This window comes from Rhincodon typus, chromosome 2 (genome assembly GCF_021869965.1).
Source record: "Rhincodon typus isolate 14 chromosome 2, sRhiTyp1.1, whole genome shotgun sequence".
Classification (NCBI taxonomy): domain Eukaryota; kingdom Metazoa; phylum Chordata; class Chondrichthyes; order Orectolobiformes; family Rhincodontidae; genus Rhincodon; species Rhincodon typus.
In genome coordinates this window covers 143,876,129-143,898,264 of record NC_063333.1, presented here as the reverse complement: position 1 = coordinate 143,898,264, position 22,136 = coordinate 143,876,129, and the positions used below count along the sequence as shown (strand labels likewise).

At 39.0% G+C, this 22,136-nt stretch overlaps 1 protein-coding gene across 1 annotated transcript in view; it reads left to right on the top strand.

Moving 5' to 3' along the window:
- LOC109921415 (PH domain leucine-rich repeat-containing protein phosphatase 1) overlaps positions 1-21,848 on the top strand; it is a 90,899-nt gene extending 69,051 nt beyond the window's left edge. Inside the window, exons 5-13 of the mRNA XM_048616212.1 lie at positions 2,071-2,217; positions 5,289-5,519; positions 7,438-7,640; positions 9,768-9,828; positions 10,449-10,544; positions 12,926-13,081; positions 16,670-16,870; positions 19,471-19,633; positions 21,522-21,848. Of these exons, the coding sequence (XP_048472169.1) occupies positions 2,071-2,217; positions 5,289-5,519; positions 7,438-7,640; positions 9,768-9,828; positions 10,449-10,544; positions 12,926-13,081; positions 16,670-16,870; positions 19,471-19,633; positions 21,522-21,656 (1,393 nt within the window). The 3' untranslated portion in view covers positions 21,657-21,848. The remainder of the gene's footprint in view (positions 1-2,070; positions 2,218-5,288; positions 5,520-7,437; positions 7,641-9,767; positions 9,829-10,448; positions 10,545-12,925; positions 13,082-16,669; positions 16,871-19,470; positions 19,634-21,521) is intronic.
- Positions 21,849-22,136: the final 288 nt, after the last annotated feature.

The window sequence follows — 22,136 nt, the reverse complement described above, 5'->3', positions numbered from 1 at the left end:
AAGTAAGATTCGTTATCATTTGACTGTAAATTTAGAGAGGGGATTGTTCACTGAGACCTGGAGATCTCCTTTCACCAGTCGCGGAAAGTAAAGGAAGTAAAGGCAAACTCAACCTGCTGAGATTTTCCAGCAATTTGTTTTTGTTTAAGGCAAATTGTATGTCAGTCTTCATACACATTCATACAGGACATTGGTGAGGCCCACCTGGAATGTACGCAGTTTTGGTCTCCTTATCGAGTAATGGAGTCTCTGAGGAAGGATGTTCTTGCTATGGAAAGAGTGGAGTGAAGGTTTACCATGTTGATTCATGGGATGGCAGGACTGATGTATGAGGAGAGATGGAGTTTAGAAGAGTTAAGGGGGTGAGGGCAGGATCTCATAGAAATGTATAAATTTCTAACAGGACTGGATAGGTTAGGTGTAGGAAGGCTATTCCCAATGATGGGTAAAACATCTCTCCAATCACGTTGCTTACCCTCTTTTGAAAAGAACCCCATTACATTATTTATTGTTTTGAAAATGTTTATATGTAACCCTAATAACCTTGTACACAGAGTTGAAAATTCTGGTCAATTGATGATTTGTCCCATGAGTAGCTGCAATGACTCACTTAAATGCATATAGTGCCACGAACATAATAAATATATTCCTCGGATTTTATTAGAAGCACTATAAGACACAATTTGACAAAGAGCAACAAAGATATCTTGTATAAGTGACCAAAAGATGGGTCAAAAATAAAAGTGTTAAGAATTGCATTACTAAATGCTACTTACTGATCTAATAATAAGCCATGCTATATTGCAGAAAATATTTCTTTATTGAAAAGCTGCTACGTGAAGACTTTCTGTAGAGTTTGTGGGATGGTGCAGTCTCTTAAGCCATTTTAATAACCTTTTATACAAGGATCACGTAATATTTTCCAGATGAGATAGAATCCTGTTCTTGATTTGCACATTGTAGATATTTTCAAATATATGTATGATAGAGCACCAGGCGTTGTTTTTGTAATGTTGCTGCTCTGCTATTTGTCATGGGTCCGTTGATTCAATGCAATTTGCTTAGAAATTGTTTTTCTTTTCAGTTACTGGTTTCAGACTTGCAGGTTGTCTATATGCAATTCCAGCTGTGTTATAATCAGCCATCCCATTTTGGAGGTTAGGGGTGAGCATCAATCTTTCCTGGATTGATATGGGTGGATAGTTTTATTGTTTTTCATATTGCTAGAGAATTTGCCTTCCATTTTTAAATTATCTAAAGTAGACTCTCTTAGATCATTTTTTACCATCAGATATAATGATGTGGCTTCCTTAAGTGTCTCAAAAGATTGCTTTTGATACTGTATTAACTTATACTTACTGCTTAGAGCATGTTTCATCAAATCCTATGAAGACTGACACAGAATGAAAACAAAACTCAACATATATTTTGATATTCAGATCTTTTTTTACTTTGCAAGACAAATTTTATCACTTTCAACTGGTGCAAAGTGAAAGAGGATGTGTTTGTATATTTAAACAGGAAAGATAATTTTAAAGGTTCATACCCATAAAGCACTTGACTCAAGCCTGATCTTTGTTTTAGTGGAAGGTTGCTTTTTTGTCATTAACTTGTTCATTTTAGCCAAACCATGTTTTCCTTCCAGTGTGCAAATGGTCCCTGTGTGACTGTCAAAAATTTGCAAAATATCTGCTAGAGTGGTCTGTTTTGCTGAGTAACTTGATTGACCCAAGAATATCATTCTTATTTTAAATACACCTTATAGTAAAACTCAGTGAGTAATAAATAACCTACTTTCTATTGCTGACACTTAAGTGAACGGGCAATGCATCCTAACTTCCATCTCCACGAGAGGTTAGAAATAACTACCAGTCCTTTCGGCTGAGGAATGGTGAGTACTATATAGAGATCTAAAGATATGAGAGAAACAAACTTTGAAAAATACTCTCAAAAAAAAGGTTCTGATAGTATGAGTTCCATTTCTCTATTATTTGATCTTTGACCTGCAATGTCAAGCTGCTGTTTCAATTTTATGTTTTTAAAATTTTTCCTGATACATTTATGCTGCAGGTTCATGAAGCTGAAAAGTTTAAACCTGTCTAATAATCACATGGGAGAATTTCCACTTGCCATTTGTGATATACCAACCCTTTCTGAAGTCAATCTTTCCTGCAATGCCCTACGATTTATCCCTTCAGCAGTTAGCAACATGGATAAGTAAGTACTGGAGTCTGATGCAAATTTTGATACAATACCTTTTTATTTACCATACTGTATTAATTGTTCCACACCTTCAGTAATATTTTACTTTTAAAGGGGGGAAAACAGAAAGCTAGAGCTGTTCTGAAGAAGGGTCATTGTACCCGAAATGTTAACTCTGCTTTCTCTTCACAGATGCTCCCAGACCTGCTGAGTTTTTCCAGGAATTTCTGATGTTGTTTCTGATCTCCAACATCTACAGTTCTTGGTTTTTTTTATTTGAATGGATCCTTGAAGTAACTTTGAGGATATAAATAAAAACCGTAAGAACTGCGGATGCTGTAAATCAGGAACAAAAACAGAAGTTGCTGGAAAAGCTCAGCAGGTCTAGTAGCGTCTGTAAAGAAAAAAATCAAGAGTTAACATTTTGGGCTCAGTGACCCTTCCTCAGAACTGTTTTGAGGAAGGGTCACCAGACCCGAAACGTTAACTTTGATTTTTTTCTTCTCAGATGCTGCCAAACCTGAGGTTGTAGACTTGCTCGCCGAGCAGGTGTGTTCGATGGCAGACGTTTCATCACCCTGCTAGATAACATTGTCAGTGCGCCTCCGGTGCAGCATTAGTGTTCTGTGCCACTTGTTATTTATATGCCTTGGTTTGCTGGGGTGGTTGCTATTACTTCTGGCTTTGTTCTTCAGTGTTTTGTATATATGGTCCAGTTCAATGTGTTTGTTGACGGGAGTTCTGCTTGGAATGCCAGGAATTCCCTGGCATGTCTCTGGCTTGTTCTATTATGGATGTGTTGTCCCAGTCAAATTTGTGTCCTTCTTTGTCCATGTGTATTGAGACCAGTGAGAACTTGCTTGTGTCTTTTGGTGGCTAGTTGGTGTTCGTGTATCCTTATTGCCAGTTTTCTTCCAGTTTGGCCTATGTAATATTTCTCTCAGTTCTTGCATGGTATTTTGTATATTACATTAGCTTTATTGGTTGTGGGTATGAGGTACTCTACGTTCGTCAGTAGCTGTCGTAGGGTGATTGTTGGTTTGCGGTCTATCCTGACACCTAGGGGTCTGAGTAATCTTGTGATCATCCCTGATATATGGTAGGGTGACAAGTGTGTCTGACATGTTGTGTCTTCTTGTTGTGGTCTGTCGCAGAAGTAATGGTGGATTGTGCTTTTTGGGTATCCATTCCTTTTAAAAACTCTATATAAGTGCTCCTGTTCTGCTTTGTGCAATTTCGGGTTGCTGCAGTGTGTTGTGGCTCATTTGAATAATGTCCTGATGCAGCTCTGTTAATGGGTGTTGGGATGGTTGCTAGTGTAATTAAGTATCTGGTCCGTATGTGTTGTCTTTCTGTGTACGCAAGTCTGGAGTTCCCCATTGTTCTTGCGTCCCACCATTATGTCCAGGAAGGGTAGTTGGTCGTTGTTCTCTTCTTGTTTTGTGAATTTTATTCTGGTAAGGATACTTTTTATGTGTCAGTGGTTTTCTTCTAGTCCTTTGCATTTGATAATCACGAAGACACTATCTGTGTAGCGGACCTGGAATTTGGGTTGGATAGTGGGGAGCGTTGTCCATTCTAATCTTTGCATTACCACTTCTTCTATCAGCCCTGATATTGGGGAGCCCATTGGCGTTCGGTTGATTTGTTTAAATATATCATCTTTGAAGGTGAAGTCGGTTGTGAAGCACAGATCCAGTAGTTTCAGGGTGCTGTCCTTGTTGGTGTTGGTGGGATGTCTGCCTTCCTGATTTGCCCAGCAGTGTGGCAGTTGTCTCTTTGGCTAGGTCGATGTTTATGGATGTAAATAGTGGTGTTAGATCGAAGGATACCATTATCTGATCCTCTTCTATTCTGGTGTCCTTGATGATGTTGAGGGATTCTTGGGAGGAGTCAAAGGAATGGGTAGTGTTGCCAATTAAGTATTTCAGTTTCCGTTGTAGTTCTTTGGCTAGTCTATATGTTGGTGTGCCTATTAGTGACATAGTGGGTCAGAGGGATACCCCTGGCTTGTGTACCCATAAATGGAGCTACATTAGGACATTAATCAAATGAGGCACAACACACTGCAGCAACCCGGAACTGCGCAAAACAGAACAGGAGCACTTGTATAATAGAAATAACGCAGTGTGGAGCTTGAGGAGCACAGTGGGCCAGGCAGCATCAGAGGAGCAGGAAAGCTGATGTTTCGAGTCGGGACCCTTCTTCAGAAATGGGGGAGGGGGAGCACTTATGGAGTTTCTAAAAGGAACGGATACCCAAAAAGCACAATCCACCGTTACCTCCACGACAGACCACAACAAGAAGACACAACATGGCCAGACACACTAGTCCACCCTACCGTATATCAGGGACATACCAGTGATGACCACAAGACTATTCAGACCCCTAGGTATCAGGGTAGCCCACAAACCAACAACCACATGGCGACAGCTACTGACGAATGTAAAGGACCCCATACCCACAACCAATAAAGCTAATGTAATATACAAAATACCATGCAAAAGCTGTGCAAAACATTACGTAGGTCAAACTAGAAGAAAACTGGCAATAAGGATACACGAACACCAACTAGCCACCAAGAGACACGACCAAATTCTCACTGGTCTCAATACACACAGACAAAGAAGGACACAAATTCAACTGGGACAATACATCCAGAACAGAACAAGCCAAACAGAGACATGCCAGGGAATTCCTGGAGGCCTGGCATTCCAAGCGGAACTCCGTCAACAAACACATTGAACTGGACCAGATATACAAACCACTGAAGAGCAAAACTGGAAATAATAGCAACCACCCCAGCAAGCCAAGGCATATAGATAACAAGTGGGACAGAACACCAACGCTTCCCCGGAAGCACACTGACAATGTTACCTAGCAGGGTGACAAAACGTCTGTAATCAAACACACCGGCTCAGCGAGCAAGTCTACAGCCTCATCCACAACCCGAGCTACAAATCTTCTCAAAAACTTTAAGTTGCCAGAACTGCTGAGCTTTCCAGCAACTTCAGTTTTTGTTGTTGTTGTTGAGAATATAAAGACTGATGCACCTCTTTTTGTCTCTCTGTCTTTCTGCAAATCAGCTTACAGATATTTTTACTGGATGGCAACTGTCTTGGTTCTCTCCCTCTGGAGCTAGGGAATCTGCTGCAACTGAGCTACCTGAGCCTTTCCTTCAATGAATTCAGAAGCATTCCTGTGGTTCTGGAGAGTCTGAAAGCTGTGGAAAAACTTTGTATGTCAGGCAACTACGTCGAAACATTGTGCTTGCAAAGTTTGAGCAGAATGCCTCATATCAAACAAGTGGATTTAAGGTAGTTTATTTGCAAATTCAGTTGGATTAATACAATTACAGCATTCATCACACCACAACTCTCTTTCCATAGCCCATGTAAGACAAAGGCAACTTTAACACTCGTATTTCCCTACTTCAAATCATTAGAATGATCTGACATTATTTTGGACTGTTCAGAACTGTAGCCTAGCAATAGCCAGGTCTTCCTGAGCTGCCAGTTCTTGGATTCAGTGGGCTGCTTGTTCAGTTGGACAGTGGCTTATTAATTGGCCATCACTGTCAATATATGCCCTGGGTCTACCACCTGCCTAGGTTGCCTCTTGTTTCATCCTTAATGCAAAATCCAGCCTGTTTCTATGCTTCAGGGCAATCTTATTTTCTTGTGATTCTAAATTTAGAATGCATTGTTATTTGCACAAATGTGTTCATTGAATAGGCTCATTTTATGATTTTCTTTTTATTTATTCATTAAATCTTTTCCATGTTCGACTTGTTTCCCCTCCAATGGAATAATATTTGTTTATTTAGCTTTCTGTTAAGCAACATCGATGGAGAAAATTAATCTCCACTTGGAGAGGCAAGGTTTGATCAGGGATAGTCAGCATGTCTTTGTCAGAGGGAGATCATGCTTGACAAAATTGATTCAATTAATCAAGGAGGTGACCAGATGTCTAGATGTGAGTAGGGGAGTTGATGTCGTTTATATGGATTTCAGCAAAGCCTTTGGCAAGGTACCACATGGGAAACTGAATAAAGTAGTTAAAAGTATATGGGATCCAGGGTACCTTGGCAAGTTGGATCCAAAATTACTTTAATGGTAGGAGACAGAATGTAGGATGCAGGTTGTGTGACTGGAGGCTAGAATCTAGTGATGTACCATGGATCCGTGCTGGGTCCTTTGTTGTTGTGTGATATGTATAAATGATGTAGGAAATGTGGGATGCAGGGGGGTGGGCATGCTGTTGATGGGATGATAAGAATGATAAGAACATTTGTAGTTGACAGTGAGGAAGAAGGTCTTAGGTTACAGGTGGATATGGACATATTGGTAGATCAGTGTCAGATGAAATTTAAACCTGATAAGCGTGAGGTGTTACACTTTGGAGGAAGTAATGAGACAAGAGAGTACTCGATGAATGGCAAGATGCTTCGAAGCTGAGAGGAACAGCAGATCTTGGGGTGCTATCCACAAATCTCTGAATGTGGCAGGACAGGTTGATAGGATAGTTAAGAAGGTATACTGGACTATCAGTCATGGCAGAGATTACAAGAGCAGGGAGATTATGTTGGAGCAATACAAAACTTTGGTTAGGCCACAGCTGGAGTACTGTGTGCACTTCTGTTGCTGCATAATAGGAAGGATTTGTTTGCACTGAATGGGGTGCAGAGGAGATTCACCAGGATGTTTTCTGGGATGGAGCATTTTATCTATGAAGAGCGGCTGGGTAAGATCAGGTCAATTTCTTTAGAAGAAGGAAGGCTGAGAGAGAAGCTTTTAAATGTGCGTAAGATTATGAGAGTGATAGAATCTGCACCCGTGCCACCCCAGCCCTTTTTTAGTTGAAGAGTCAATAACAAGAAACCATAATTTCAAATTGAAAGGAAGGACATTTTGTGGGATTTTGAGGAAAAATGTTTTCACCTAGAGGATGGTGGGATTCTGAAATCCACTGCCTGGAAGGGTAGTTGAGGCAGGAAACCTCACCATGTTTAAAAAGTACTTGGATGAGCACTTGAAATGTCCTAATGTTCAAGGCTATGGGCCAAGTACTGAAAAGTGTAAATTTAGAGTAGTTTTTGTTGGTGCAGACTCGACAAGCCGAAGGACCTGTTCTGTACTGTATGATGCTATGTTCAAAATATAATACTAAGCATAATAAGTCAAAACTGTCATTGGAAATGTTAATTTTTTTTCAAATTTATCTAATTGAATTTAGACTCAATCGCATCACCAAGTTGGACGTAGCAAATGTGGATTTCTTGCAACACATTACTCATCTAGACCTGCGCGATAATAAACTGACTGTTCTTGATGCCACTGTATTTGAGAACATTGAGGTTATACACTGTGAACGAAACTACCTAACCAGTCTTCAAGTCAGTGGATATTTCCTGAAGAATCTTTATGCTGCAACAAATGGTATGTTGACACTTCATGGCACTGAACCTAAAAACACAACATTCAGTTGAGCTGCATAAATATTATTTGTGAGCTTAAAAATAAGATATGCATGCAACTATTTTTCAACTTTAGAAGGATGTTGATGAATTTTATCCACTTCACATATATTCTTCCTTATCTTGGCTCCAATCTCCTTCCATCTAGCCATACACTTTCATAATCAATGGCAATTCTATCCCTGAAACTCCCACCATCCCATTGGTCATGTTGATGCAGTGATTTATGTTGGCTTTCTACATGAATTAAGGACCCTCATGAATACGTTTGTTTTGAGTCATTACACTTCAAATCTTGAGGTCCTACTTAAATCTTGGAACCCAGTTCTTGGGCTGTTGATTCATTAAGAGGGTTACCCTTTTGATTCAATGAATACCCATATGATGTATGGAATAGAAAGATACAGGGCTCAATTCCCTCTCTGTGACAAGGTCGGGGATCTCTGTCAGGGTAAATGTTTTCATTGACTTCTGTGTCTGAGGCTTGGGATGGGGAAAAGAACGCAGCTTACAGCTGATTCCTATTTATAATTTCTGTCCAAAATGTCTGTGAGAAGGGTAAAGTGAACCAATAAGTAAATTATAGTAAAATAGATAACAGAAAATTATTAGTGCAGAGAACAATAAGATAAGTGGTTCTGAAACCTTTTTGTCTGTGGATCCATTTAAGTGGATCGAAAACCCCTACAATCACTGACCAGTTGTGCTGCATTCACTTGTGCTTGCCATCACAAATTGACTTATCAGAGTTAATGAGAGGAATGACACTGTCATAATGAGACATCATTGAGGTATCATCCAGGAAAGCTTCACACTTTTGGCAGGCTTCACATTCAAGTGATTTCTGTTCTTTGCTTTCACCCCTAATCTTGCAGTTGTATATTGTAATGGTAGCACAAATTTTGTTAATAAAATGGCATTGTTATTGCTTGTACTTATGCCACAGATGCAAGAGTTACTTTGGTTGTGTACATCACACATATGCTAGAAGTGAGGATTCTGGCATATTCCCTTGGCTTACGGTGTCATCAATGACTTGCATATTGGATCAACCCATAAATCACCTGGATGGGATGGTCCACAGACTTGACTCTGAGAATCACTTCTCTTTGAGATTGGTAAAAGAGAATTACTGCTTGTCAAAGAACCATGAGCAAGATGGTGTGAACATTTTAATTTGCACAAAAATATCATTTTGCAATAAATTTCAGGCTGCTTGATCCATGCTGGGATTTAGAAACCTTGCAATAAGTTTAATAAATTGCTTATTGTGCCTGATTTACCATCTTCCCAGTTTTCTGCTTTTTTTTTGTTCTAAGAACCAGAACACTGGGCATTGGTCTCCAAATCCAATTTCCCCAATCCATTCTTCTTTTAAGGCTCAGCTCAGCAAGGAACAAACTTTTAATTTTATCCCATTGGTCATAAAGAACTATCTTGCTGTGATGTGCAACAAGGTGAAACTATACAAACAGGAAGTGGATTGGTGATGTGAAGAGGTGTCATAATAAGTGGATAAGCGTTAGTATAGTTACATAGTATAATCAAACAATATAAAGTTTAGCATTCATTGTCTAGTGTTTTGCATCAACTTTGTAGAAAAATGCCATGCTTAAATCTACATTCTCACCAACCTCACCCTAATCTCCAATAGATTTGTGTATTAAATCTCAGCTGATCCATTATTCCTTCTGAAGAAAATACAAGATAACTTGTTATTCTGGTGAAGATAATGACAGTTCAAAATAATTATTCAAAAGTTTCTTAAGGAAACTTTGTAACACTGTCCAATATATAAGATGGAAGGGGAAAACAAAACTTCAATAAATATTGAGTAAGGGTTGAGCTGAAAATAAATCTCCCTTTGTGGAAAAACCAATGGGGTGCATTGATTCATCAACAGGGTGACAGTAACTGGACTTCAAGACAAGTCCAGTTTGGTATGTGCGGGAGCCTGAGGAGAGGATGGAGAGGGGATGTAGTTCAGACAGATCAAAAGAGAAGAATATTAAATATAAAAATTAAAACTCATACAATGATCTTCCTGTCAAGCAAATTAAGAAACTAATTGAACTTTTCTTCATTTCAGAGCTTATATACATTGATGCCTATCCAGTACCTAACCATCTCACTGTTATGGATCTGTCAAGGTAGGTAACTTGAAGTGGGTTATCCTCCAAGAAATATTTCTCTTCAGTCAAGCATATCACAAAGGATATTTTGTCTTTTTTTTTTGGATATTAAAATGGAAAGAGAAGAACTTGTATTTCATGCAGCTCTTGTTCTACTTTATACAGATCCACTCTAGCTTCACAGTAAATCTTGTATCAAAATAGTACTGTAACATTACAATTTGATATTACTTCTTTTGCAGTTCCATCAAAAGTTCAAAAAGTGATGATCCTGGCACAGATTCATGCATTAACTCCACTTTAATGGCTAGAGTTGACATAATACATGTGAACTCTAGTACAGTCAATTCTGATGATTTCCCTGGGTGAATAGCTTTACATTGGTAAACAGAATCAATATGCAACTCGAAGTGGGCCATACAGATAGCAGTGCTTGGATTTCTCCCAAAGGCAAAGCACACTTGTGCAAGACCAATTTTAGACTGATAATTTTGTTGAGTGGAACTTCCATGTTTGGAGGAACCTGTACCACAACTTCATATTAGCACAACATTTACAAGTCAGACGGTATTGAATGTATAAATGTTAGTTTTTAATACTTTTTCATGTACCATTTTTGTATTGTTTTGCTTGTGCAGAAACAGACTGGATAGTTTACCTGAATGGGTGTGTGAAGGTAAAAAGCTGGAGACCTTGGACATCAGCCATAATCAAATTTGTGAACTGCCTGCAAAGTAAGTAAAAAACGAAAGAAATGCAGATGCTTAAATCAGGAAACAGAAATTGCTGGAAAAGCTCAGCAGGTCTGGCAGCTTCTGTGAAGGAGAAAACAGAGTTAACATTTTGGGTCCGGTTCTGAGGAAGGGTCACCGGACCTGAAACATTTAACTGTTTTTTCCTTCACAGACGCTGCCAGACCTGCTGAGCTTTTCCAGCAATTTCTGTTTTGTTGCCTGCAAAGTAAGCATTGGTTCTTACCAAGCCAGCACAAAGGGAAAATTCAACAAGAGCAGCTTGTAACCTATTACATATTGTATTGCTAAGAGCTTGTAACTAGCTAGTCAATAAATATTATTTTTAGTTTGAAATTTCTGTAAACTGGTAACTTATATCAGAAAAAACTCAAGTAACTTACTAATTCTTCAGAAGCCAATTTAACTATATATTTGATCAATTATGTAAATCAGTCAAATAGTGAAACAAAATATGTTGTGCATGCTCATTTGACAACTGAAATGTGCTACTATCTGTATGAAGTGTGGCTATTGACTAACAATATTAAAAAAAATTGGATGGCATTTTATGTTTTCGTCAAATTCTTCATGTTATGATGAATTAGCTACATTTTAGAAGTAATCCATTTGACACAGCAAAACACTTTGAATTTCCAAAGAATATAAAAGGCATTTTTAATTAAAGTTCATTATCATTGGAGATGAAAGTGTGGATTAGGAGGTCAGGACGAATGGAAGGAGACATTGGAGGAGAAAAGCTATATTCTGAAGGTGGAATAAATCATAAAATTCTGGACATAGCAGCATTTGAGGAGAGAAACAGAATTAATGTTTCAAGTCAAAGACCTTTGGTCTAGAACCATGGCTTATAGTGTAAGAATAAGGAGTAAATCTTTTAGGACTGAGATGAGAAATTTCTTCACCCAAAGAGAGGTGAGATTTTGGAATTCACAACAACAGAAAATGGTTGAGTCCAAAATGTTATGTTTCCAAGGAGGTGGTAGATATAGCTGTCATGAGAAAAGGGACCGAGGGAGAACCAAAAATAGAAATTACTGGAGAAACTTAGCTCATCTGGCAGAATCTCTGAAGAGAAAGCAGTGTTTTGAATCCAGTGACCCTTCTTCATAACTGATAGGTTGTAAAAGGTAGTATTTATGCTGAAGACATGGTATTGCAGTGGTGGGGGTAGTGAGCACATGGGCAGAGATGGAGCCCAGAGAGAGAACAACTGTTAGGGAGACAATGCTCAGGAGAAAGAAGCCAATAATGCGAACCAAAAGTAGGTGTAACTGGGTTGGCTGTGAAAATGGAAAATAGGTGGTTTTGGCTCCCACTTCTTGCTAGGAGACAGATACAAAACAAGTTAATCAAGTTAAATCCACGGGAATATGGAGTGTTGGCTGAAACAAAAAATGTTGCTGATGTTTCAGGGATAGTCAATCGGAAGGAATTATGCAGACATCCATTTGCAGCGAGTATAGTAATAGCCTTTGCATGCAGAGGAGTAAAGTAGGATCTCCATTCCATGCACATTTAAACTGAAAGAGCTGAACACCAAGGATTGTGCCTTGGAGTATGGTGGAAGTGTCTGTGGGCACATCAAAGTCACTGGATAGGATGTTACATCTTTGTTGTGACATGTATGAGTGGAACTGAGAGAGTAGAGCTAAGGAGATTGTGACAGTCCTAAGGTTGAAGATATCCATCAGTATTCATTAACACAGCCCAGTAATAGATGAAATTTTCAATTTGTTTCTCATTATCCAATCGCAATGCAATAGGAATCCAATGAGAAGTGTTTTCCCCTGAAACAATCAATGATCCCAGGGACCAAACAGAATATTGCAAGGTGCCATCGACAATGGGCATGCCTTTTCTGGCCTCTGTCCAGACCCCTGTCAATAATGAGAACAATCCAACCGGTTGCATGATCAGCTGAAATTGGTGATAGTGTTGGAAAATGATGCCAACTAGTCAAAGATCCTCACAAGATGACAATTATGTTTGCTTTGAGAAGTCTCAAAGATTTGAAGGCTCTTAATACTAACCAATAAGGCATTGTTAAGACAGGGTATAGATACAGAAAATCCAGCAAACTGTTTATTTGTGCATTGCTGTACAAAATGTTATTATTTTACAATGACCTCTACCATTTCAGCCTCAATTGACAAAATTGCACTAATTCAGTTATTGTTTTATTGGAGTTTTAATAGATCAAGGAGAAACAACCAAGGATCCATGTTCATATTCATTCCCTTTTGCAGACGTTGGGTTTTCTGTACCTGCAGTGTTGTTGCGTTTCTTTGACTGCTTTTGACAGAGCTAAGAATTTTACTGATAAGAAATATTGAACTTAATATTATGCATTTTCTTGTTAGGTTGTTCTGCAATAATAATTTACGCAAACTGCTGGCAGGTCACAATCAGCTGCAGAGACTTCCTGAACGATTTGAACGCACACAAGCAGAGGTTCTTGACATCCAGCACAACCACCTAATTGAGTTGCCCTCGAATCTTTTCCTAAAAGCTGACTGGTAATAAATCCTGGACTATCACAAATTATTTTTGTACCATATATATCTGATGATTATTTACTGACTAGTCTGTTTGGCAGCAATTAAACAGTAATCAGAAACGTATCAAAGTTAATCCTAAAATATGTTGAGTGATGATCATGCCAGGGTAACCATGCTCTTTGAATTAGAAAGTCAGGGGCTCAAGTCCCACTGAAGACTTGAGCACATGTAACCTTCGGTTTGGAGCTGACAAGTTACTGTACAGGGGGTCCTGCTATAATGCGTGTTCTGGCAACATGAATTGGCTATAACATGACTGACGAATACGGGAACACTATTTCTAAGATGCAAACTTGTGTTGGCTATAACGCGATTCCATCGGTGCACGTCGACATCACATGATCATTTTGCAGGCTTTGTTCTGAACATGCACAATATTAACGCTGAAAGAGTCTTCGTGCCAGCATCACACGATCATTGTGCTTTCTGTGAGAGGCACAGTACTCTTTTTTTTTTAATTTGCAAATTCTGCCATGTTAACACTGAAAGAGAAGCTGGATGTCATAAAGCGTTTTGAGCGTAATGAGAGAATATGTGATATAGTTCACATAGCAGGAATAAAGGAGTCTACCTTACACATCATTAGAGTCAATGCAGAGAAGATTAAAGCAAGCTATATTGCTGGAACAAGTCTGACTGCTAGCAAATCTGTGAGGTCACGGATAAAGGAACTTGAGGAGATGGAGCGGCTTCTAAGTGTGTGGATAGACGATCAAATGAAAAAGCGATCTGTGACCCATTGATCTTTTACATATAAATTCTGTGTCTGATACTACCTCTTTCACTAACACCTGAATGAGGACCATAACCTGGTGTTGTGTGATTTCTGACCTTGTCCACCCTGGTCCAACACCGGCATCTCCACATCATGAAGTTCAGGATGCAGCACCACGAGAGCTTTCCACTTCTATTTTGTCTTCTATCCTGAGGGAAATTGAGAATCAGTTGCAGCTCTTAGAGGACAACAAATACAATGCAGGACACAGCAGGGTGGCAGTTTGTGGAATAAGATCTTGTTTGGCACCCTATGAACAACTTCTTCATGAAAGAAGAAAAAGGGCAAAGCAGCAAAAACTGAATGTCTTTTTCATAGAGAAATAGTCCAAGAAATAGTCAGAAGACAATGAATTACAGCCATCCACTTCTGGATTAACTGTTTTTTTGACCTAACCCTGCAACATCAACTGCACTGCACCTGAAGCTGATGATGATGACAACCATCACCCCCTGCATTAACAACAGAGTAACCTCCTCCTCCATTGTGCAGGGCCCAATGGTCTGTAAACTCTGCATAAGTTACAACAATGATTATACTTCATAAGCACTCTGCTGGATATTGAATGCAAGAACCTACACAGACACATAGACGAAGCAAGTGGAATAGCTGAAGGCGATCAGATCCAACAAGGGGAAGTGTGAAGCCATCCACTTGCCAAATGATAATATTTTCTTCATGGTGCAAGACGATGAATGTGAAGGAGCAAAGGGATTTCATTTTCTGTGTGCAGAAATTACTAATAGCATAATTACGAAAAGCATTACAAAAATGGTAATAAAATGTTGCCCTTCAACTCAAGGGGACTGGAATTGGATGCTTCAGCTGTTTGTTGTCACGGTGTGTTAATCAAACTATGTGTCTGGAGTACTGCATTCAATTTTTGCCACTTCATCTCAAATGATAGGTTGACCTTGGAAGATGTAGAGCGCAGATTTACCAGGATATGCTAAGACTTAAGAGACTAAATTACGAGGACAGGTTGTAAAACCTCGACCCTTTATAAAAGGCATGGAAGTCAAAATACATTGCTGAACTATGCTACTATTATGCACTTGTACTTCTTTAGCTATCTCTTAGTGGTTCAGAGAATGAACTGCTGTTACCATTGCCATCCTGCACGATTTGTAGCTGTATTCAGCACCAAAAGAGAATATTTGCAGTTAATTCTTTAACAAATGTTGTTGAGTGTCAATTTTTCATGAAGTATCTATTCATTCATGGGATGTGGGTGTTGCTGCCTAGCCACCATTTGTTGCTGATCCATAATTGTCCTTGAGAAGGTGATGTGAGCTGCTTTCATGAGCCACTTGCAGTCCACATGATGTGGGTACACCAAAAGGAGGAGTTCCTGAATTTTGATCAATGACAGTAGTGGAATGGGAATATAATTCCAAATCGGGATGGTGAGTGACATGGAAGGAAACTCGCAGAAATAGATGCGCCTGTGTATTTGCTGCCCTTGTCTTTCTAGCTTAGGGATTCATATTGATCGGTCAGGACCCCAAGTGGCGTTGCATTCTGAAATGTTGGAATCTTGAGCTCTGAGGCCATGATGGAACTCTAAGTTTTACTCCTCTGTAACAGGCACTGGCCCTCACAGCCACCTCCCCTGGAGTTATAGGCCTCCATTTCAAACCTGTGGTCTACACCCAAGCCTCTCCCCCACCTTTACGGGTTGTTTAACCCCAGCCCCACTTGCTACGCCAGGTTCTGCTCTTACAAATCTCAATGAGGGGTTTACAACAATTTTCAGAAGTTAAAATGGGATCATGCTGGGAACATGTTAAGGAAGCACTTGTTCTAGGTGGTAGAAGTTTGAAAGGTGTTGTTAAAGAGGCCTTGATGAGTCGCTGCAGTGCATCTTGTGGATGGTTCAGACTCCTGCCACTCTGCAGCAGTGGTGAAGAGTGTGAATGTTAAAAGGATATCAGTCAAACAGGCTGCTTTTTTCTGGAATGGTGTTAAGCTTCTTCATTGTTGTTGGGGCTGCACTCATCCAGGCAAGTGGAGAGTATTTCATCATACTCCTGACCAATCCCCCAAACCTGAAGATTCTCATACGACTAAATACATGACAAAAGTCCAATATTGTTCACTATTGTTTCAACTGTATAGAAATTTGTATTTAAGAACTACTTAAAAAACCATGATAATAATGATGTTCTTTATCTTTGATTTGTAAATAGGACGTCATTGTTGCTGTTGAGCTAATGTTGCAGTTAGGATAATCAGGTTACAGTCCGATATTTGCATGCTGTCAGTTGTGATATACGTCAACTTGGGATATAAGACACCATCATATTTTCAGCCCCAAAAGTAATGCTTTTGCATATACTCTGTATAAATCAATTCTTTCAGCTGCAGCATGCTGTAAGCACATTTGTGGTCACCCTCAACTTTTCAGCCACAAATGTGGGGATTACTCTCACGTACCTTACTGGGTGCAAGTGATTAAGCAGTGAAACTGATTGTGTTGCAAAGATGTGCAGGAGTTTAAGTCAAGCTGAAATAGAGCAAACCCCTTGGGGCAAATAACAAAGATGGCAGTTGAATACAACAATGCTGCTTGCTCTCTTTTATCTTGTGTGCATAAGTCAACCCCTGTATTTGGGCTTCACTGGTTGATTTATATGCTGACATTTGCAGGATTCAGTGACCTGCAGCAGCATTTTGGAAATTGTCTCAATGTTTCATTGAAATATATAACTTTACAAAGTTAATGCATTAACATTTGACAAGTAACTGGAAGTTTCTTTTCTCCCCCACAGTTTACGATGTCTGAATGCTTCAGCAAATAAATTAGAGATACTTCCGCCCTCCTGTGTGTCTGAAGAAAGCAACAGTGTATTACAGGAGCTGTACCTAACCAATAATTATCTCACAGATAAATGTGTACCCTTGCTTACTGGTCACACTTGTCTTAAGGTCCTACATCTTGCTTACAACCGACTCCAGAGCTTTCCAGCCAGGTGAGGTTGTCCAGTCATTCCCCACATCAAACAATACAATTACTGAAAACCCCGCTGTGCAATTCTATCATTTGAGAATTGTGTTAGTGAAAACTAAGTTGTTTGATGGTAATATGTAAAGTTCTGTTAAAATGTTGTTACACTCAGTGGCTATTTATAGACTACAATGATTCTCGCGAATGTAGTAGCAGACTTAAGTGAATAAGGGGGTAATTTGATGATATAGCAAAGTTTAGGAAGGATAGAAAGCAGTTAGGAAGAGAAATAATTTCCAAGATGGGCCAGAGAAGAGGGACCTTTGCTACAGGAGTAGCTTGGAGAAGTTGAGCTCTGCTTCTTAGAGCAGAAAAGGTTTAGTGGAGATGCAATTGATACTCTAAAAATCATGCAGATCTTGAAGAGTAGATGGGGGGAATATGTTCCCATTGACAAGATTGAGAACCAGAGGACATCAGTCTATAATAAAAACATCAGTGAATAACAAACTATTCAAAGGTGATGTGAGGGGATTTTTTTCTGATTTTTGTTCATGTAATTTTTGTTCATGTAATGTGAGCATTGCTGGCTAGGCCAGCATTTCTTGTCCTTCCCTAATTGCTCTTGAGAGTGTCGTGGTGAGCACATCCTTGAACGACTACAGTCCATGGGCCTTGGGAAAACCCATAGTTTTGGTAGGGAGGAAGTTCCTGGATTTTTATCCAGTGATTGAAGAAATGATTGTATAGTTCCAGGCCAGGATTATGTGTAACTTGGAGGGATCCTTGCATGTGTTGGTGTTGCCCTTCTAGGCCCTAGAAGTCATAGATTTGAAAGATGCTAGAAGAAGAGCCTTGGTGAATTACTGCAGTTCATCTTCAGAAGGTTAACACCGTGCTGGTACTGTGCCTCGGTGGTGAATGGAGTACCAAACAAGTGGCCTGCTTTGTCTGGATGGTATGGAGTTTCTTGAGTTTTATTAGAGTTGTGTACATTCAGGCAAGTGGGCAGTCAAGTATTGAGTTACCCTCCACGGAATTTCCACCCTCTTGTAGCTGCATTATTTATATTGTTCATATTTGTTTATTGTTGTTTATATTGTTTGTGACCCAAGATGTTGATGGTGGGGATTCTATAATAGTAATATCATTAAATGTCAAGGCGATATGACTAGATTCTTTCTTGTCAGAGATGGTCATTGCATGGCACTTGTGTGGCACAAATGTTAATTGTCACTAATCAGCCCATGCCTGAATGTTGTCCAGCTCCTGTTGTATATGGGTGTGGGCTGCTTCAGTATTTGAAAATTTGTGTATGATGCCAAACATTGTGCAGTGAATTTGCTTACGACCTGGAATGAGAGGGAGGTGGAGGCAGGATCAATCATGGCTTTCAAAAGCAAATTGAACAATTATTTGAAAACAAATAATTGCAAGGCTATGGGGCAAGAACCAGACAGTTGAACTGGCTAAGTTGCTCTTGCAGAGAACCAGCCTAGACACAATAGGCTTCTTCAGTGCTGTAATATTTCTGTGATTCTTTTGGAAACAAATCACACTGAGTGATTCCACGCCCACCTTGGAGCGTCTGCAGGCCCACGGCTAAAGAAGAACGGTAATGTTGGACTTATAACTTATTTCTTTATCTTTCTACTTTGTCCGTAAGATTTTTTATCTAGGATGGTACTTAAGATGGCGATTTTGTCCATTTTTCACTGTACTCCTGTATCCCTGCACTTGAGTATATGTGGCAATAAAATCTAATAATAAAATCTAATTCTACAAATAATGAATGGCTGGATGGTAAGTGTTCTGTTGCTGAAAATATCATTTACTCTGCTTATGTTTGTTCACCTCTTACCAGATGAGTAAACAGTACCTCAATATACACGTAAATCAGATTAGTGTTTTAGAGACGAGCTCATGTTTAATAGAGGCTCAGTTGGTAATTCTCACACTTCTGAGTAATAAAGTTCCAGGTTCAAATCCCATTCCAGGATGTGAGCAAAAAACTGGAGCCTGATGTCTTGGCCAATATTTACCCTCCAATTGATTCTCAAAAAGATTCAATGGCTAGTCATAACCACACTGCTGTTTGTGGGAGTTTGCTGTGCATAAATTCCCTGCAATGTTTCCTGCATTATGACAATAACTACACTTCAGTTTTTTTGTTGTAAAGTGCACTGTGACTAGTGATCTTGAAAAGTGCTACATAACTACAATTCTTTCTATCTGCATGTTAAATTTCTTTAACCCACATTGCCAATGAAAATGTATTTTTACCATTGGCTACATGCTGCAGACTTTCTCACTGAAGTTACTTGTGAGAACACAGCAAGTTGTCTAGACGTGGCTATGGAGTAGGTAGTAAGGGAATACGAATCTAACCACTTCTCCGCCTTTGGAGATTAAAAGCTCTTGTAATTGTTTTGCTCCATGTAGCTTTCCCAAGAAAGTTTTATTCTCCCAGGTCATAAACCTTTGCTATTTGATCACTGATATAGAAGCAGTGTTTCTGATATTGCATCTCTTTCAGATCCAGGAGTACATTGCTACTTGTAAAAATCATGCTTACTTTTCCGCTGATGAGAGATTAATACATTAATATATATTGCCTCTTCACAGTAAAATGGCAAAACTCGAAGAACTGGAAGAAATTGATCTAAGTGGGAACAAACTGAAAACCATTCCAACTACCATTACGAATTGCAAGCGGATGCACACTGTCATTGCACATTCTAACTGTATTGAAGTCTTCCCTGAAGTGATGCAACTCTCTGAGATTAAGGCAAGAAAAACATCCAATTCTTAATATCTATGAAGCTTAAAAAAAGTGACAATAAAAATGCTGATTTAATACAGAAATTGCTAGAAAAACTTGGCAGATCTGGCAGCATCTGTGGAGAGAAAGCAGAGTCAACATTTTGGCTCCAGTGACCCTTCTTCAGATCCTTCTTGAGTTCTGAAGAAGGGTCACAGGACCCAAAGCGTTAACTCTGTTTTCTGTGCACAGATGCTGCCAGACCTGGACTTTTTCAGCAATTTCTATTTTTATTTCTGATTTCCAGCATCCATAGTTCTTTTTATTTTGCTAATTTAATAACTGGTATCTGAAAAGCTATCATTCAAAATCACTATATATACAATATATTCCTTTTATTTAGTACGAATTATGTGATGTTGACTCTGGTCCGTGCTAGTATGACATGGTTGGAAGATAAAAGATAAGAAATGTTAAGCCTAAACTATTTTCATTGACTCAAACTAATCTTACCTTCCTCCTCGTGATATCCTTCAATCCCTTACCAATGCTACCAATTGTATATTGTTCCTGTTTATTATGGCCTTCACTGGTAGTTTACTCTATTATCCCTGAATATAAATGTTCTGTTTCCTTTCACAATTCCAATTAAGAGGTAACTGACTGTATTAGAACCCATTAGTGTAGCAGGTTTCCTGAACCTAAATTTCTCTTCTTTCCCAGAAACCATAGCCACATTCAAGCTCTGGTTCTCTGTTATGTTCACCAGTTTCTTTTGTTGTTTCAGTTTAGGGAAACAAAAGAAACATGAATAATTCTTAGCCGCAAGTGTATTGAAAGTAACAACATCTATATTGAGAATATGATTTGGGCAGTTCAGTTCATGCTGTCAACGCAGATTTGAAATATTGAGCCTGGATTATATTATGAGTTCTGAACATAACGAACTGACTAATGTCATGTGGAATGGTCTAAAATTACTCCGTAACCTCCGTTACCGTCAGTGATTGTGAGATTGAACTAAAAAGTTTGATTAAATGAGTATTTTGAATGTGCTGCAATCTGAAATGTAACAAATGTGAATGGAATTGGTTATTCTTAATTTAAAAGAAGCCTTCACTGTTTAGATCTCTGTAATCTCAGCATCTAGAATAGAAGCTTTACTTGATGCTGAAGTACGTCAGTTCACAGAATTAGAAACAGTAATTTGCCTGGATCAAATAAAACAAACCATATTTTAGGAGAACATTATTCTTTAGTAGCTGCCAGGACGACCATTAATAAGTTCATATTCCATTTAAATTAGATATCTTCTTTAGACAAAACAAATTCATTGCTTGGGTGAATTAAATCAAAGCTGAAGTTAATGATGCATTTCTCTATGGGAGATTTTTTAAAAGAAAATTTTCAGTGATTTATTTCTTTATTGTAACTTTACAAATCTTCTTGCCTAATTTCACAAATGGAATAATATTTATAATTTCCATTCTTTTAATTCTTGGGATCAGGATTTTGATGCTTTGACAGTGGTAGATATTTTCTATATGAGTGTATACAAGTAAGATGATCCCCAGGAACTAGGTCAAAACCAGTTACTTCCACTCAAGGAATTGGTATGTACAGTTGAGAGCTTTAACTCAGAAATATGCTGTACATTTTTTTTTGTGATAAATGCTTTCTGGGAGTCTGTTGAACCAGAATTAAATTTGTTAACTCATCCGTACAATCAGAGGCAAAAGAGGGAAAGAAAGCTTAGGTGCCATCAGTTTGTGCAAGAGTACATTTCATAATTCTCCTGGCTTTTTGCCTGAGGCCATAGTTAACAGAATCTTGCATAACACAGTAAGTATGGGAAACAGGAGGTTGATGAACTGGAATCCAGCCAAATCTATTGCCTGTGTACTTCTTTCTGTAGTGTGTTGACCTGAGCTGTAATGAGTTGACTGAGATCACGTTGCCTGAAAATCTGCCACTGAAACTGCAAGAACTAGACCTGACTGGAAACCCCAGGCTGGTCCTGGATCACAAAACTTTGGAGCTGCTGAAGTAGGCAATCATTATATCCATTTAATATTGTGTCAGCAATTAATCTTGTTATCCTGTGCAGTTTTCTGTGGCCTGTGGTGAACACAGTCTTTGAACTTTAGATTTTACTGAGGGTTTAAATCACTTAATCTCACTCAAGCATGAGAAAAGAATGCATTTTTCCAGGACACAGCTCAATAGAGGGGGAGGCGATGGCCTAGTGGTATTATTGCTGAACTATTAATCCGGAGACCCAGATTACATTCTGGGGACCCAGGTTCAAATCCCGCCATGGCAGATGGTGAAATTTGAATTCAATGAATAACTGGAATTAAGAGTCTAATGATGACCATGAATCCATTGCTGATTGTCGGGAAAAATCCATCTGGTTCAGTAATGTCCTTTAGAGAAGGAAACTGCCATCCTTACCTGGTCTGGCCTACATGTGACTCCAGTCCCACAGCAATGTGGTTGACTCTTAACTACCTTCTGGACAATTCGGGAT